The sequence below is a fragment of the Herpailurus yagouaroundi genome, unplaced genomic scaffold (genome assembly GCF_014898765.1).
Source record: "Herpailurus yagouaroundi ecotype Mexico unplaced genomic scaffold, PumYag 183, whole genome shotgun sequence".
Lineage (NCBI taxonomy): Eukaryota > Metazoa > Chordata > Mammalia > Carnivora > Felidae > Herpailurus > Herpailurus yagouaroundi.
The window spans coordinates 3,466,056-3,483,567 of record NW_024412414.1 but is presented as its reverse complement, the minus strand read 5'-3'; the positions used below and the strand labels follow the sequence as shown (position 1 = coordinate 3,483,567).

At 45.0% G+C, this 17,512-nt stretch overlaps 1 protein-coding gene across 6 annotated transcripts in view; it reads right to left on the bottom strand.

Moving 5' to 3' along the window:
- The window catches only part of VGLL4 (vestigial like family member 4), a 168,878-nt gene that overhangs the window by 16,481 nt on the left and 134,885 nt on the right, over nucleotides 1-17,512 (bottom strand). Inside the window, exon 1 of one of the 6 annotated variants that reach the window (XM_040491964.1) lies at nucleotides 8,601-8,665. The exons of the other annotated variants lie outside the window; for them this stretch is intronic. Coding sequence (XP_040347898.1) covers nucleotides 8,601-8,614 — 14 coding nt within the window. The 5' untranslated portion in view covers nucleotides 8,615-8,665. Of the gene's footprint in view, nucleotides 1-8,600; nucleotides 8,666-17,512 lie in introns of those variants that run through there. 6 annotated transcript variants of the gene reach the window in all.

Genomic DNA, 17,512 nt, shown 5'->3' with positions numbered 1-17,512 from the left:
AAGAAAAGAAAAGAAAAGAAAAGAAAAGAAAAGAAAAGAAAAGAAAAAAGAAAAGAATCCCAAGCAGGCTCTGTGCCCGATGAGCGGCTCAAACTCACAAACAATGAGATCACGACCTGAGCTGAAATCAAGAGTCGAACACTCAACCGACTGAGCCCCCTGGGCGCCCCATTAGCACGTTTTAAATTTACATCATGGTATCAATCACACTGTACATACTGCTTTGCAGTCATGCTTTCCTCCCTCACGTGGCTTTGGGGCTCTCCCCACGTTCCAACCTAGGGATCTAGTAATTTACCTGCTGTGTGGTACTCCTTCATAGGAACACACCATAATGTATTTATCCATTTCTCTACTGACAGGCATCTGGACCATCCCTGGTTTTCCCTCATTATAAATAACCCCATGGTGTTTCCATCTCTGCACGTCCCTTTGTGCCTGGGTGCGGGGGTCTCTCAGGCAGATATCTAAAGTACACTGCTGGGTTGCAGTGCTCACACAGATGTTGCCAAAACCCTTTACGATGTGGCCATCCACTCTGTCTGTACCTGCCTCTGCCAGCTGGACATCACCGTCCCTACCAATGTGCATCCTCTGTGGCATCCAGCTTTGGCAGTCTGCGGATCTCTGTCATTCTCGCGGTGCAGAGTCAGTCCTCCTGGCTGTTTTAACTTGCATTTCTCTAGTTGCCAGCGCAGGTGAGCCTATTTTCATATACGTATTGGTCATTCTACCTTCTTGGCTTTTAATTTGTTACAGGTTGAATTGTGCTTCCCCCAAAAGATGCTCAAGTCCTAACCTCCAGGACCTGTAAATGTGATGTCACTTGGAAAGAGTCTTTGCAGATAATCTAGTTAAGATGAGGTCATGAGAGCGGGCCCTAATCCAACACGACTGGAGTCCTTATACACAGGGGGTAATTTGAACCAAGTGATAAACCCATAAGGGGGGGAAACAACGTGAAGATACACGGAGAATGCCATCTACAAGCCAAGGAACGCTGGAGGCCACCAGAAGCAAGGAGAGAGGCAAGAGCAGGTTCATAGTCACAGCTCTCAAGAAGGAACCAACCTTGCTGACACCTTGATCTTAGACTTTGTAGCCTCTGTCCAGAACTGTGAGACAACACGATTCTGCTGTTTAAGCCCCCTACTTTGTGGTGCTTTGTCAGGGCGTTCTTAGGAAACAAATACAACTTCCACAGCCTTTCCCTGCCATTACTTTATGCATCTTTAGATATTCTCCACAGGCATGGTTTCTTCTGCTTCATCTATGATACACACACACACACACACACACACACACCACGAATGTTTTATATCTTCATTTTCAAATAGGTTCATAAGATCCATTGGACCTTGTCATGCAAGCCTGTCATGAGGCATATTTAATGAGCACCAAGAAATGACAGCACAAGCCGAGACTGTGTGTGTGAGGCCAGACCTGCCAATAAGAAGCTGCCCCCTGACTTCACCTCCAAGAGCAATTGAGGAAGCCAGGAAAAGGCAACCCCATCTGCCCCCACAAACAAGGGAAGAAGCTCATCAGCCAAATTATAATCCAAAACCTTGTGGCTCAGTAACATTTTGGACAGATGAAGGCATGGACGACCCACCAGATCTTTCCATCATTCCTACACCAATGGGCCCATCGATAACCAAACCCTCGAGCCCATGGGCCAGCTGTACACTGTCCCCCGCTTGCATTCACTGCTTGTGCCTGCCCTCTGGGTCATCCCCCGCTGTTCCCTTGGAGCATGGAGGGAACTGGCGTTCAGAGGTGGAAGAGCTGGTAGGAGGTGGGGCAGGGACTCAGATGAGGCCAACCTTGCCTCTTCTGCTGAAACTGCCTGCAAGGGTTTCAGAAATAGCACATTTCTCTAGTGTTGGCGTGTAGGGGAATCACAAGCAACAGACAGTGTAAGAACAACTACGTATCTAAGTGACATTTCTGAGACCACTGATGTGGACTCTCTCTGTATAAAGGAGTCAAGGGTTTCCAATCAAAGCCTTCTCAAAAAGGGGAGGCACTAAATCAGCATAACAACATCTCCATATATTCTTGAGCCTTCGAGATCCTCAGACATCCCTCTTGTTCCTCCAGCAGGTCAGCCCTAGTGAGCATTTTGTGAACTCCTGCCCTTCTTTCTGCAGGGGACTAGAAGGATCTCCGGGGGAAAGGGGGTCTCTCTTTTCCTCAAGCACAGTTACTATGCAGATCTGCACGAGGGACTCCAGGGCACCCAGGAAGCCTGACTGAGGTCACCTGGAGCCATGCAGTTGCACTTACCCATCACAGCCACTTAGGTAAAGCTTCTACATAAAACCGAAATGTAAGTCATAAGCAAGAAAACATTTTTTAATAATTTCTTAATAAAGCAAGAAAAACATTTTAGTTAGAAACCTGTCTGAAACATCCTAGAACTCACTTCTTTCCTTTCCTGGAAGCCGTGTGCCGGTTTCCTCCTCAAGTGTGCCTGCCACCGCGGGGAGCGCCTCTCTCTCCCTTCTCCTTGTGCTGGGCCAGGAAGCCACTAAGTGGGTTTGCTAGAACAATGTGTAAAGTAAGAGTACACAGGCCCTGAGTGAGTGCAGGATGCACCACGGCACCCCACCCACCCCGTGCACGGCTCCAGCATGCAGACACCCGACCTGCTGCACAAAGGAAGAGCTTTCCAGACCTGTCACCCACGGGAGGCAAGACTCTCAGAAATGTTAGCGGGCAGGGCAGAGCCCTCACAGATAGCGGAGAGACTCCAGCCACATTTCCAAACAGCTCAACCCTATGTAAATAAGGTACTGGTTTTCTTTGACTGGAACTGTCTACACATGTTTTCCATCATTAGCTGAGATCAGAGGAAAAACTAACGTCTGAGAAAAGAGGTAAAAACCCCGAGAACATGACTTTAAAGCATCTCCTCCCTCCCCCCATGTTGGTCACAACTGCCACCAAGACAGTGGGCCTCCACCTGCGAGCCAGGGCCCCGGGGACTTAGCACTGCTGGGACCGGGATCTGTGTGCGCTGCTTACCCCTGAACGGATCACGTGTCCCACACGTGTACACTCAAGAGCTTTCAAGTGGATGGAGATGTAGCTGAGATAAATAAAATTTAAATTAATTTAAAATTCCTACTGCTACTAAATTGGTAGTAGCTTTGTCGTTATGTATTCTCTCAGTGAAGGGTATTTTAAAAAATACACCCACTATCGTATTTTTGGTATTAATGGGAGCCCTTGTACCAGAGACAGGATGGAAAACATTATGTCTCCTCTTCTGTAACTAAGCTGTAATGTCTGAGGCAGACCAAAGCCTAGAAAAGACCATCTACCTCCCTTCACAACAACAGAGGCATCAATATGGTGACGTTTTGCTCCACTGTCCTAATTTAGGGAATGCTTGCGACAGCTGGGACAAGGATAGGAGAAAGCGGGGGCAAAGGGATCTGCCCACCGAGACTGTCCGGTGCCAGCCCCGGCTTAACTGGGGTCAACCCAGATGCTCAGCTCTCCCTGCTGTGTCCCATCCCCCACCCCCACCCCCCAGTCTGATTCTAAACTCCACAGACAACACCTTACTTATACTAGAAAAGTAGAGTGTGGGACCCGCTGCTTTACACTCCCCTCCTCAGGGAGGAGGAGGGCGGAAGCACCCCACTTCTTAGCTGTCCACAGACCTGAGACCCAGAGAGAAGAAATGTCCCTCCGCACACAGCTGGAGTGAAGCAAACTAGGCAGAGTGACTTTCGTGCACGGTGCGCTGTTCCCAAGAGTCCATCACCCGTATGCAGAACAGTGCCTGGCACACAGTAACGAACTTCTGGAGCAACCAACCAAAGGGCACATGAACTCTTAGGGAAAAACCAGCCCAAACTGGTCTGAACAAGTCAGAGGAGCTCATGAAGCTGGTGACAGGAGAGCCAACTCCAGCCACCGCAAACCCCATAGAAAAAAGTGGTCTGAAAACACCTTCCATCATCATTTCTGCTTCCGTTCTTCCAGGTTGGTACCAAGCCACCTTTCGTAATTCCATTCAATTTCTTCTGAAGGCTCACTCTTAGTTTTTACTCTGCATTTTGCAGCAAATCACTGGACTATATTATAAAGCTGTCTCACAAAAAGATTTGGGTGCATTGTCCTACCCAAAGGAAGAGAGCTTCATGGTAAGATGGCTGTAAACAAAGGACAGAATGAGCAACCATGGCCTCCTGAAGATAGCCATACCACTCCTTTTTTTTAAGTTAAAGTGTAGTCGATGCACAATGTTACATTAGTTTCAGGTAGACAACAGTGATCCAATACTTCTATACATACGCTGTCCTCACCACGAGTGTAGCTACCATCTGTCCCCATGCAACCCTCTGACAGTACCACTGACTATATTCCCTATGCTGTGCCTTTCACCCCAGTGACTCATTCATTCCCTAACTGGAGGGTGGCTACTTCTTAAACACTTCCGGGGATGAGCACTTACTTTCTCTTCAGGCAATTCACTCAATGACTGAAGAGCTTCAATGAAAGGTTCTTCGTCCTAATGAATGAAATCTGCTTTCCAGTTCAATTCTTGGGTCAAAGGTTTGAACCTCTGGAAAACCATTGGAAAAATTCAATGGAGCCTCTTTCCTCTTCCAAGCCCTGGAAACTGCCGTCAGCCCTGCCATGCCCAGATTTCTCTTCAGCAAAAAACTGCTGCAAATTGTACCGGACCCCCTTACCATCTTGACACCCACCTCCACCTGCCTTACAAATTAACATTCATCTTTGAGTGTGGTGCCCAGAACTAAACCTAATACTCCAGATGTGATCTAACACAGGGCATGCAGGAAAAGAGCATCCCTTTCAATGTATGGTAGCCTATTTCTGAACCAAACATCAGCACATGAGGTCTAATAAAAACTAAGGTTAACAGAATGCTCAAAATCAGAATTATTTCAACAGCCTCAGTCACCTGGAACTACACTTTTAACAGCATTACCCAAGATGCCAACAGTCACTCCAGGACCCATGTCACATAGGAGGTGTGTGGTCATCTGAATTCCTCCCACTATTTTTTTCCCTTTAAATTCAGCTATATTTGTGACCGAACCTTGGCAAGAATTACAAATGGGTTACTCCACATTCACATCACATGTGCTGCACATCGGAGACAGACTGGCCAACGCCCTTGCCGCACCATAGGCTTTGCCACTACTCCCTCTTCCCTACGCACACCCGCAGGCCGCCTTCCCACACTCAACGCCGGTGGCCACCAGCTCCCAGTGATCTCGTGACTTCTTGATATTAGAGGATAACCTCTAATTTGGTGCATTTATTCAACACTAAACAAAAATTAGAAAGTCAATTTTTCTCTCGAAACCACCCACCTACCTTGACTGACTGACATCAGAAACTTTGTGGGCAAAATTACTGAGTTAAATTACTATATGTAACTGTACTAAAAAGTTTGAAAATTTAAGTATTGTATATATAAACTGATTAAATATTCATCTAATAAAATATAATGAGGGTTCTACCCAATATTCTTTAAAATAGTAATAAAGAACCTCAAAGACCTTCTGAGAGCAAATTATGGAGTACATTAATGCTAGGCATTTAGTCCATTAATTCCCTCTGGGCATCCAGGCAGTCCGGTCGGAACCCCATCTTTCAAAGACTAGAGAAAAAATTGGCCTTTTTTTTTTTAAACATTACAAGATAGGAACGAGATATGAATTAAAGATTGTTTTGAGGACCCTCATATGCTTGGAAAGGCTATTATATACTAACAATTGATAGGGAAATCACTCATCAATCTCTATTCTTAAAGCAAAGTTCCCAAGGGATCTGAAAAAAACAACAGAGATGGCCTATCTCATTTTTGTATGAGTTATAAAGTTGCATTTATTTTTTTTTTAAGTTTTATTTATTTATTTTGAGAGAGAGAATGAGTGGGGAAGGGGCAGAGAAAGAGAGGGGAGAGAGATCCCAAGCAGGCTCTGAGTTGTCAGCACAGAGCCTGATATGGGACTCAAATTCACAAACCGTGAGATCATGATCTGAACTTGAAGCAAGAGTCAGATGCTTAACCAACTGAGCCATGAGGCATCCCTAAAGTTGCAATGCTTTACAAATATTCTCATTTGCAAACTTCATAAAATTCAGAACTATCTCTAAGTGTCTGCTTAGCTTTGTTTTACGTGACTAACGTCTAAGAGCCATCCCCTGGGCTATTAAAAATCACGTCCGTATCCGAAACCTGAAACCCGGAAAAGAAATGGGCAAAGGAACCTCAGGGAACTTGATGATTCTGTTCAACACTGAGATGGCATTTTCCCCAAAATCTTGAGTCGATGATTCCAGACCCTTTGGAGAACCTCTAGAGTCTGTCCCCCAATACCCCAGTGACACACCCGTCTCCTTTTCTTGAGGAGTTCAAAACCAAATGGTGATGGTTAATCCTACCTGCCCTTTAAATTAAAATCACCACCCCCAGAGTCCTCACACTGTGATTCTCTATTATTAGGCACCAAATATCAAATCCTCGGGGGCAGGTCTTCTGCTGTCCTCCAAACCACTTACCTCCTCCCTACACACCACTCATCTCAACGGAGTATGGAACACATGATAGATTCATTATTGTCTATTCAAGTGAACTGAAGATATATATATATATATATATTTTTTTTTTTTTAACTGTGGTAAAATACACAAAAAATTTGCCATTTTAGTCATTTTTAAGGACACCACTGAGTGGCCTTAAATATTCACACTGCTGTGCAGCCATCACCACCATCTCCAGAAGGTTCATCTTCCCAAAATGAAACTCTGTCCCCATGAAACACGAACTCCCCATTCTCCCCTCCCCCTTCACCGGACAGCCACCCTCCAAGCATAAACGGAATTGCATACGATTTCATCTTTTGTGACTGGTACACTTCACTTGGCAGAAGGTCTTCAAGGTTCATCCACGTTACAGCGTGTATCAGAGTTGTGTTCTCTTTTCAAGGCTGAATAAACACTCCATTGTGTGCACACATATTTTGTGTATCTATTCATCCAGTGATGGACGTTTGGGTTGTTCGCCCCCTTCTTGGGGGTGAATAATGTGAATAATAGTGCTATGAACAAAGATGTGCAAAAACTGGTTTGAGTCCCTGCTTTCACTTCCTTGGGGCACATGCCAGTAAGCAGACTTGCCGGACCATATGGTTATTCTATGTGAAACTGTTCGTCCTTACAAGCCTTGACAAATCATCTACATGTCTGTCCCTCTCTACTAGAGAAAAATAAAAGGTTTCCAAAACGATGGGTCTTGGCTCACAACAACAACAAAAACGCAAGTCTTGGTAAACACAGCCCAAGTGGCCCATGAGAGAAATACTCATGAATAATGTAAATATTTGACATAAAAATTAAATAAACAAAGAACATCCATCACCCAGCTCACCAAAGTCAGCAAACTCAGGCACACACACGGACCGCAGTCAATGATGCTGTAATCACCAGTGAGCATTCTGGGAGACTCACAAGCTACATACTCGTGGTTCTCATTTCTCACTGTGGGCCTTTAAAAATTAGTTCAGGTCATCCAAGGATGGCTAATGTTAATAATAGTAATAACTACCACTTGTATAACATTAGCATACAGTTTTACACAGTGTTTTGCACATATATTATCGTTAACAAATCTTCTTCAGTCTGCAATTCCTCGGCAACTGCCCTGAAAATGTGTTTCTCAAACGATGAAACGAAAACCCCGCTGTGCCTACCTGTGTGGGCAGGTGGGAGCGCCTGGACACCCAGCTCTCAGGTGGTCAGTTCAGAGCAAGGAGGCGAGAAGAGGGTAGGGGGGTAGGAGGCCGCTCTGTGGAGTTATTTGACGGGTTACTGAGAGATGAAACCAAAGCGCTCACTTTCTATTAAATGTGAAGGATCTCTTGGTCACTAATTGACCTTGCATCTAGAACAACTTACAGACAGGGGACACAAGGAGAATTTCCACGGAGGGAAGTGGTCAAATAGCTGAGGTCAAAACCTCCAGACTGCAATTGTGGCCAAGGGCTTTTATTTCCCTTGTAATTTTCTTTAAGAATAAATGTTAAACCTAAAACATACCCCCTTTTGGAGGCCAACCTGGCAGCTGAAGGGAATAGGAAGAAAAAGCACCCTGTACTCCATGAATCAGCAGCCACTCAAACTATGCACCATTGTCTGGAGGCAGTCACATGATAGCCGGGCCTGGCAATAACACGTCAGCCATCACCTGGAACCTGGTTACTTCCAATCCATTAAGGCAACAATTACTAGTGTGCATTAACCCTTACAGCTCACACGAGTCACCGGTGGCCAGCCCAGCAGCCCCATTAACAGCCCTCTCTCTCCTGCCAGGTCCTCTCAGAAGCAGCACCGGGGACACGGCTCTGATTGGGACGAGGTGCCATCTGGTGAGGGGAGAGGGCTGAGCAGGAAAATCACTGCTGTCCCTTCTGAGCACAGTCAACTCTACCTCTCCCAGGACTCGCTGCCTCATAGTTTAAATTAATTACAGCTGAAAATACAGGGTTGCCATCTGGTTTGAAAAAGCAAGGATAAGGGAATAAAATGAAAGGGTTTTTGGTACTAACCTCACTTTAATCATTGCCAAAGAGCATGAAGACAGCCCCGCGTCCTCCCACAAGAAAGCCTTGGGCCTCACAAACTTGGCAAGCAGGCCCAGGCACAAAAGTGGGTAGGCAGATCGCCTGTCAGAATAAGAGTCCCCGTCTAGGAGGAGAGTTGCAAGGTAAGGGGCCTGCCTGCCCCCACACTGCAAGGAAAAGTTTCCTGTGGGTCCTGGGATAGGTTAGTAACTCCTGGGAGGGTTTATTTACAGAGGGGGTCTTGCCAAAACGTTACATGCATCGTTACAGTTCCATTTCGAGCGCAAATAGATGTGCTGTCAGAATTATAGCATGCGATTTCCTCTTTCTTTGTTTCTCCATCTTCCATAGCATAAGGCTTTTATATAACTCTAAATAAGGCTAAACAAAACACAGGAGAGGAAGGTTGCTGGAGAAGGGAGCCAGCCCTGACGGCACCATGCATGCACCTCCATGGCACCCCTTGCATCTGGGCCCTCAGTGAAGGAATGTCAGAAATCCCCATTTTTCCTGCGCTGCAGCCACAACTCGGTCTCACTTGTGTTTCGTAGGAAGCAACTTCCTTCTGCTTTCCTCCCACCAGCAGAATCCTGGATCAGAGGCTCTTTTCTGTTAGGACTCGGGCTGCAGAGAAACGCTGACTGTGGGCAGGGGGGGAGGCAAAGGTACCCCAGCAGTACTTGCTTTTCTCTTCACGGGCATTCAGTGGGTGCAAAAAACTACCATGTCTGCAGCCGTCTCCATCGACAGTACCCCAGCGTCAAGGGGCCCACCAACAGGGGCATCAAGCCAGATTTTCAACCCACTTTGAATCATCTCCTGCCCACCATCTGAGTTCGTTTTGACCCAGGTGAGTTTTGCAAACAAAACCTGGAGGTACCGGAGTCCGGCTGCTTTCAGAAAGTAATCCCCACTGAGGCACAACAGTGTTTATTGGAACAAACTCTAATTAATAGCTTACAGTCTTTCATAAACCGGAGATCAGGATGCTAACAGAGAAAGGAAAAGCGGATTATGAAGACCGGCATTTCTGTTCTGGGTAAACACACATCTTCAACTCAAAAATGATTCGAAAGTTGTCTTCCAAATACTGCCCTGACAGAATCATTGTCCATAGCAACAGTGTCCATAACATTCAAAATCTCAGGAGTGTAACTTTCGAGTAAATGGTACATCTGTCAAACCACAGGAAACATCTGGTAAAATGGTTAAATAAAAACAGAATTTAAACTTCTGATTTCAGAGCTTACTTATGGTACCCAACAAGAGGCTATTAAAACAAATACCGAAAGCACTCTGGCCATTCACAGTGCTGAATGACGGTGAAAGATGTCCTTGAGGGGCAAGGGAGGGAGAAAGCAGACAAGTCAGGAAAAGGCAGGCGGTGCCCCTGCCCTCACACCACCACCCGGCACTTCTTCAGGCACAGCTAGGTCCCCTCCCCTAGCCAGGGCTGACTCCTTCCCTGCACACACACACATCCCCCATGCCACCCACAAAGTAGGCACTTGGGAAATGCTGGGTAAAATGAACTAGTGAAGTAATACACAAACGATACGCTTCTCTCCAGTTCACAGCTAACATGTATTTAGCAGACACAATGATCCTACCATCAAAACAGCACAGATATATGTGTTACAAGGTACTAACCAACACACTGCAGTCCCTTCCAGAACACTCTAGAAGCCTTTTCCATTAAAGAAAAGATTGATTCAACCACTTCCAAATTTTAAACATCTCTATTTCAAAAACACATTAATGTTGAAAAGCAAACGACAAATTAGGAAATTATTTTCCTAACACATCTGATGAAGGATCCTTTACGTGAAAAGTGCTAACACATGAAGAGAAAGAAGATGAATGCCCTAATGGAGAAAAAAAAAAAAAAAAAGGACAAAGATACAGTCACAAAAGAAATCCAAATGGCCAATAAGCATATGAAAAGATCATTCAAGTTCCCTAACAGCAGAGAGGGGGGAAAAGGGCAAATTACCACAATGATTCCCCTATGAACCTTGCAAAAATTAAATACATGGTAACAGTCACCTGTGTGATGATGCAGGGAGACAGGACATGCACACAGTGACTAGTGGGAATGTGTATCAGTGAACCTGGTAGAGACCAAGCTGGCAAAATAAACCAGCCAAAGTAGAAATGGGTGCCCTCTGACCCTGAAATTCCATCTCAAGAAAAATGGGAAATATGGCATATGAACAAAGATGTATATACACACATCATCCCACAAGTTGCACAAATAACAGTAAAACACTGTAAACAACCCAAGGATCTGCATTTGCTAACAAGTTCTTTGGGTTATAAGCAACATAAAACAAGGCTAGCTAGTTGAAGGGGAATTTACTGGAAGGATACTGTGCTACATTTCTTGGAAATGAAAGAAGAGTTAAACAACCAATCCTGGAAAAGGAAAAAAAGGAGGCAGTCCCAGGACCTCGGCAACAGGAGGGGGAAGGAGCATGGAGCTCCTGTGAGCCACGGCAGCTGCTGCCTGGAGCTCAGCACCGGGCAAGACGCTTGGCTGGGAGGCACCACTGCCAACAGTTCCAGGTCTCACCGCTCAGTCACCAGGGTAACGCCACAGTCACCTTTCCAGGTCCTACACAGACACCCACATCCCATCACAGCACCAGTGAGCAATTACTGCCATCAAGTCTTAAGAATTCCGGACTGTTTTTATTAGATACCATACATGCTGCTGAAAATTGGAAGACACCTACACACACACACACACACACACACACACACACACACACACACGGCACCAGTTTTCAGTCAAGAGATTTCACCTGAGCTTCAAATGAATTACTTGTCAGTAAGAAATTGTCAGTAAGATCACACAGGAAGCAATATATGTGGTTTTGCTGGAGTTCTGTAGATTTGAGGGACAAAGGAACAGAGAATGCTCTATCTTTGCCATGAATTAAGTGAAGGTACTAGAATTTTTTTTCTTTTAAGTAAAACTGTTGGAATTATGGGCTAGAAATTGAAATGAACCTTTTGGGCAGTAATAAAAATCTATGAAAAAGGTGATTTAAGCTAACTTAGAAAGCAGGCATGGAATTTTTTTTTTTAAGTACGTTTCACACCCAGTGCAGGGCCCAGTGCAAGGTCCAAACTCAAGACCTGGGATCAAGACCTGAGCCAAGATCAAGAATCAGACACTTAACCAACTGAGCCACTCAGGCTCCCCCAGGCATGAAAATTTTAATTTGTTCCATGTACTCATCCATCTTGTGTTCCAGACCCCTTGCTGCCTCCTTCACCATGACTTCTGTCCCTTTCCCTCCTCCCCGGTTTCTGAACTTGCACTTCCCACCACGTAACAACCACACACATATCCTAATACCGCCTTTATTTATCATGTACAATGGCATCCCTCCCAGGGCTCCCAGACAAACCATCTCCCTGCCAGAGGTCCAACTGGTATCCCGAGGGAGACCTCATGAGGCAATGACACTTGTCCCGGTCCAGGTCCCCCTTTCCCTTAGCCACCAAAACACCAATCACCACCCACCCACCCTGCAAAAATGGGAAAATCTATTCTAGATTAAATGCAAAGTGTACTTTGTAATTGAATCCCGAATTAAAGAGAACACAACTATAAAGGACATTAGTCAATGTGAATATATTAGTAAATTGGATCACATCATTGTTAAAACACATATAAAAGAGAAAGCAAATTTGGCAAAATATTAACAACTGGTGAATCTAGTGAAGGTGCTCATTTAACTAGTTGTTCAATGTTTCTAGAGATCTGAACTCTTTCCAAAATAAAAAATTGGGGTGGGATACGGTGAAGGGAAAGAAGATTGCCAGGTCAGATGATCGCCAACTTTGAATGGTATGTCTAGAATGATCTAACCAAGTACAGGTGAAGTGGGATGTTGGGGACCCTTGAATGGTCTTACAGAAGAGCTGACACAGGGATATGGGAAGGAAGCTGTGTGATGGAGAGATGCCATACACATTAAGATGCCATGGGCAAAGAAAATGTTGGCTTCAAATACCACCTCAAAAGGAAAGTCATGAGGCAGGTTGGATAATCCAAATGGCCCACGAGCTGCTTCCCACCTTCTGTGTAGCTTGCCTATACATTATTTTAAAATTTAACCACGGTTAAGGAGTATTTCAATGATCCATAGTCCAAGAAGGCCCTCTACTGAGAAGTGGGAAAAGGGAGTTTGGGACAGATCACCATAATCCTTGAAAGTCACCCTGAAGAACTTGGATTTTATCTTGCCAAAAAGAAGTCAGAGCTACCGCCCACGAATAAACTTTGTCTCATCCTTCAAATAGGCTCTCAGGAATACGTGCCGACTAGGGCACTATGCAGCCATCAGCCCCTTTCAGCAAGATCTCCATTCCCAAACTTTATCTACGATTCACAGCTCCTAGAGAAAGCTGTTTCCATCGGTGGATATAACTTGCTCTAAAGCTAAAAGCCTAACACAAAATGATGCAGGATCATTCAAACCCAACACACAGGGAAATGGGGCTGCTAGTGATGCAAGCCCGAAGCTATCACACACAACTGAAATAAACACAATGAATCTTTTAGAGTAGCCAAATAAACACTTCCGCTTTGAGAACTTTTTAGGTAGACTGGAAACAACACCAAAAGTAGTAAACACTTAGGCAGAGATTTGTTTGCTGTTCTAGTAAGAACAGATCTACTCTTTGGATTGATTTCCACCCGGAAGAAATGTCTGGCCATCCCTCTGAACTGCGAAGTGCACCCAAGCTGAAGTGAACTTCTCATTCCCACATACCTTATGTGCACACGGGAGTCAGAACACAAAGCGTAAGAAGAAATATAAATAGAGGAGTTGGGGGCGGGGGGAACCACATTTCATTCACACAATAAACTCTGAAGGCTTATTAACTCAGAGTCAACATCAGGAAAAGATCATTTGATCCAAAACAAGCATCACAAGCAGGACTAGTGATTCAGACTGTAAACTGCAACGGCCCAGGTCCTCGGGATTTGCACTTTCCTGTCTTGGGGAAACAAGGGGTAGGGGAAAGGAAGGCAGTGGAGGTAGTGATGGTGGGGTCCCCTCTGTTCCAGAATGTTCCCTGAACTAAAACATTGAGCCTACAAGGAAAACATGGAAACAGAGTAAGTGGTACCACTCAGAGTTTATTACATATTTGAAAGCAATTCTTAAAATCTTCCCCAAAGGGAAGTTTTGACAGTGCTCTCATAGTGACTTGTTCTTCATTCACTTATTTAGCACCTAGCAAGTGGACATTGTGCTGGGTGTTAGTGGAACCGACAGGAGTAAGACTCCGCTCCCTCCCTGGAGGGCCCTGCAGTCTGGGAAGTGGAGCAGACAGATGGACACACCATCACAGCAAAATGTTATCATTTTATACAAAGAGATATTCATCGCAAAGCAAAATGAACCATCATTTGCCAAGAGAGGGAGGCAAGGAAAGTGTACCAGGAAGGAGTGAAGAAGGCACATGGGCTCACCTCAGCAAGGCAGGAGCACACGGGCAGAAGCCCCCAAATGCAGACGTCTGTTCAGTGTTTTCTGGAGCTGACTGGGAGTCATGGAAGATTCCAAGAAGAGAGTAAGACTTCAGAAACCTTCCGAAGTGGCAAGACCAGTAAAGAGAGCACTGTCATGGAAATGGGGTTCTAAACTATGGCCCAGGCCAGTACTGACATGGACAACAGTTAGACAATCAGTAGACTGATGCAGCAGGCTGTGCACCAGTGGGTTCGACATCAGAGAGGAGGCGACTTCCAAGCCAAGTGGAAAGACAGCCGTTCCATCATGAAGACAGGGGACAGACGTGTCGAAGAAAGGAGCTACTAAAATCAATTCCAGCCAAGCATCGTTGACCTGAGGAGTACACACAGTATCCAGGAGGCAGGTGGCTCTGGTGGGGGTGAAGGGTAGGACTCAGCGAGACATAAAGATTTGGGAAGCCTCTACCTGGAGAGGTAGGTAATTCAAGCCCTGAGTTGTTGGCATGTGACTTCTTCAGAAGGATCTGCACAGTAAGAAGGAAGCAGCCCTGCAGAATGGCAATAATGCCTAGTCTTTGAAAGATCCTTGGTGGAGTGGGCACAGAAGTAGGAGGGGAACCAAAGAAAGCAAGAAAGGGCCATGGGAACCAAGGGAAAAGAGACTTACAAGGAAGAGGAAGTCCAATAAGATAAGGAATTGCAGGTTTCCTTCTAGATCTGGCAATGAGTGGGTCCCCAGTGAATGAGGGAGAGAAGTCTCATTAAAACTGCTAGCAGAGATCAAGGCACTGGACTGGGAAGTGGATATGGAAGTAGAGATGATCTGCTCCCTAGAAACAGCCCCAAGGGGAGGAGAGAACTAGGGATGGAAGATGAGGGACATAAGTTCAAGGGAGGGAGGACCTCGGGCTTTGCTCAACTTCTCTGGACTCACGGAACTTCCCAGAGAGCCCCAGGCAGGAAAGATGGCAGCCAACAGTCCCAAATCCAGGAGTTACATAGTCATTTCATTGCAACAGTTGGCACAACAGTACAGCACCAGACCTTTGAGAGTCTGAAAGTTCATAATGGAATTTTGAAACCAAATAAAATGTTCTTTTTGTTAGGCAAGTAGGTTCCCTGGAATATTCCTAATAGGTCTCATTAGAAAGGGATAAAGAATCCATGGCCAGTCACACGTGATTAACCCTGGGCTAAACGATGTTTCTGTACATCGGACTTCTCAAAGCCTGAAATGTGCTACCATGCACGACCAGACCCAGAAGACTGGGTTAAGTACTTCCCAAACTTATGCCAGGGAACACCTTTTTCCTTAGAGCATCTGGAGGCAAGAGCATTCTGAGACCATCTATGGGCAATGGTGCCTTGATTCCCTAAGGAGTGTTACTTCAGCAGTCACGTGCAGGAAATCACTCCTGATGTGTTAGAAAACCCCACAACCACTCCTTGATGGGCTCAATGACAGAGACAAATTTAGGGAGGCAAAGAGGTTTCAGTTCTCAGACTTGCTTCTCAAGTGACCCAACCTAGTTAAGAGTTGGTTTGTTTCTTCCACTCGACCTTCAGCCAGTTTCTGGAGCTGGTTTCTATGTGGACGCATTAGCTGCATTTTTTAGATCTCTTCAAGGAAGGGAAGGCAAGAGGTAGGATAATTTTGAGGAGAGTATGCTGGTGAAATTTGTTTCCTTCTTTTCTGCAGTACATGTTGCCTCTCTTGGGGCCATGAAGGCTTGGATCCAGACTTCAGATCCCTTGTTTGGCAAGGTTTCCAGCTACTGCCAGATTCAGAACACTACTGCAACATCAAGTTCTCTAATTATGCTTTGGAGACAATTTGTGAAGAATTTTCAAAATGGAGAGGGAAGGAGGAAGAGGGATGCTTTATGCAGAGATTTAGCAAAGAAGATAGAGACCAAGTGGTGGCACTTATCAAATAAAAACGACACCAGACACAGAATGCTGGGCTTGTAAATGACCTCACTATGTGTGAGCTACATATAGCACAGGCAAATGGTGGGTTTATAAGCAAGATCCTAGAGGAAAATAAAAGAACCATCAGCACTCACACACAGACCATGTTTCTTAGCTTTCTTCTTTCTGGTCCTTGGTCAAATCTACTCAAATGACAGCACTTCATATACTTGGACAAACTGGCTTTGTATGGCAATAAGAGGTTTGTGTGGTCATAAAGCAACATCAAGATTAATCCTCTATGTATAAAAATAGCTGCCATTGTGTTCCCACGGCAGAAGCATCTTCAAGACAATGGCACTCCAAAAAGAGCTTTGGAGCACAGAGAATCAGAGTGGGAGGGAGAAACAGCCAAATCCTGTGTTGTTTTCTTTCCTCAACTTCTGAACAAATGCCTCTGACTTCCTCTGTAAATAAAAAGTCCTTTTTTCTATTTTAATGTGCCACTTTAAAAAGTGACTTTACTCATCCTAACGGAAGTTTTCTGATATATCCCTAATGTTCTTTAATTCCTCTCTAGGAAAAAAGTCCTTCCTTCTCAAGGTTCTATTCCCACTTTTACATTCTTTGTGACAAAGATAAGCAAGCACCACAGAGGTCCCCATAGCAGACCAGAAGGCAAACGATGATAGCCCTGTTTTCTCTACTTCTTTGCTTCTTGGCACTCCTGGCATTTCTTTACTCTGTGTGTTATTTGGCAGAAGAACACCAGTAGCAGGATGGGTATCTCCCTTTCCAGCTCTCTGCAAAGACTCTTAAGGCAGAAGTGATGCCTGCTGGGAAAAGGCTGATGTCAGCTCTCAAAAGCACAGCTCCCTGCTCGGATAAGGAGGTCTTTGTTTTCAGCTGAACTGTGAAAATGAGAAAATGCCTCTAGCCTGACAAACAAGCAACCCACACAACACAGGTCAGGCCTGTGACCTTTATTTAAAGGTACCACACTTCATTAGCAAAACACTTGCATGGAACTCACAGATGCGCCTTTAACGCCACACGGGAGCAGGAGCGGCCATAAAAAAACCCAGCTTCGTTTCCATCCCTGTTAAGGCTGACCCACAGCTCTGGCTATGGTGTTAGGGGCACAGTCTCACACTAAACAGTTCTCAGATTATACTTCCCTAATGTGAAACATTTATTAGACCCAGGCTCCCTCATTTATTTTTTTTAAAGTAAATACACATATTTGCTGCACGTGAGAGGAGAGTTTTTTTAAAAAAAATCTTGTTTAACATTATCTCAGTTTCTAAGTTAGTTATTTAGGATAACTAAAATAAGGCTATAAAACAGCCTCCTGAATCCCTCAGAACACTTTTGGGAATACCAAAATACTGTGTGTAGATGTACAGAAAAATACAGAATTTCAAGGCTAAAATGTCCCAAGTTTGAATGACGCCAAGAAGGATGTGGGAGAAAAGAGGGTACGTAGTTT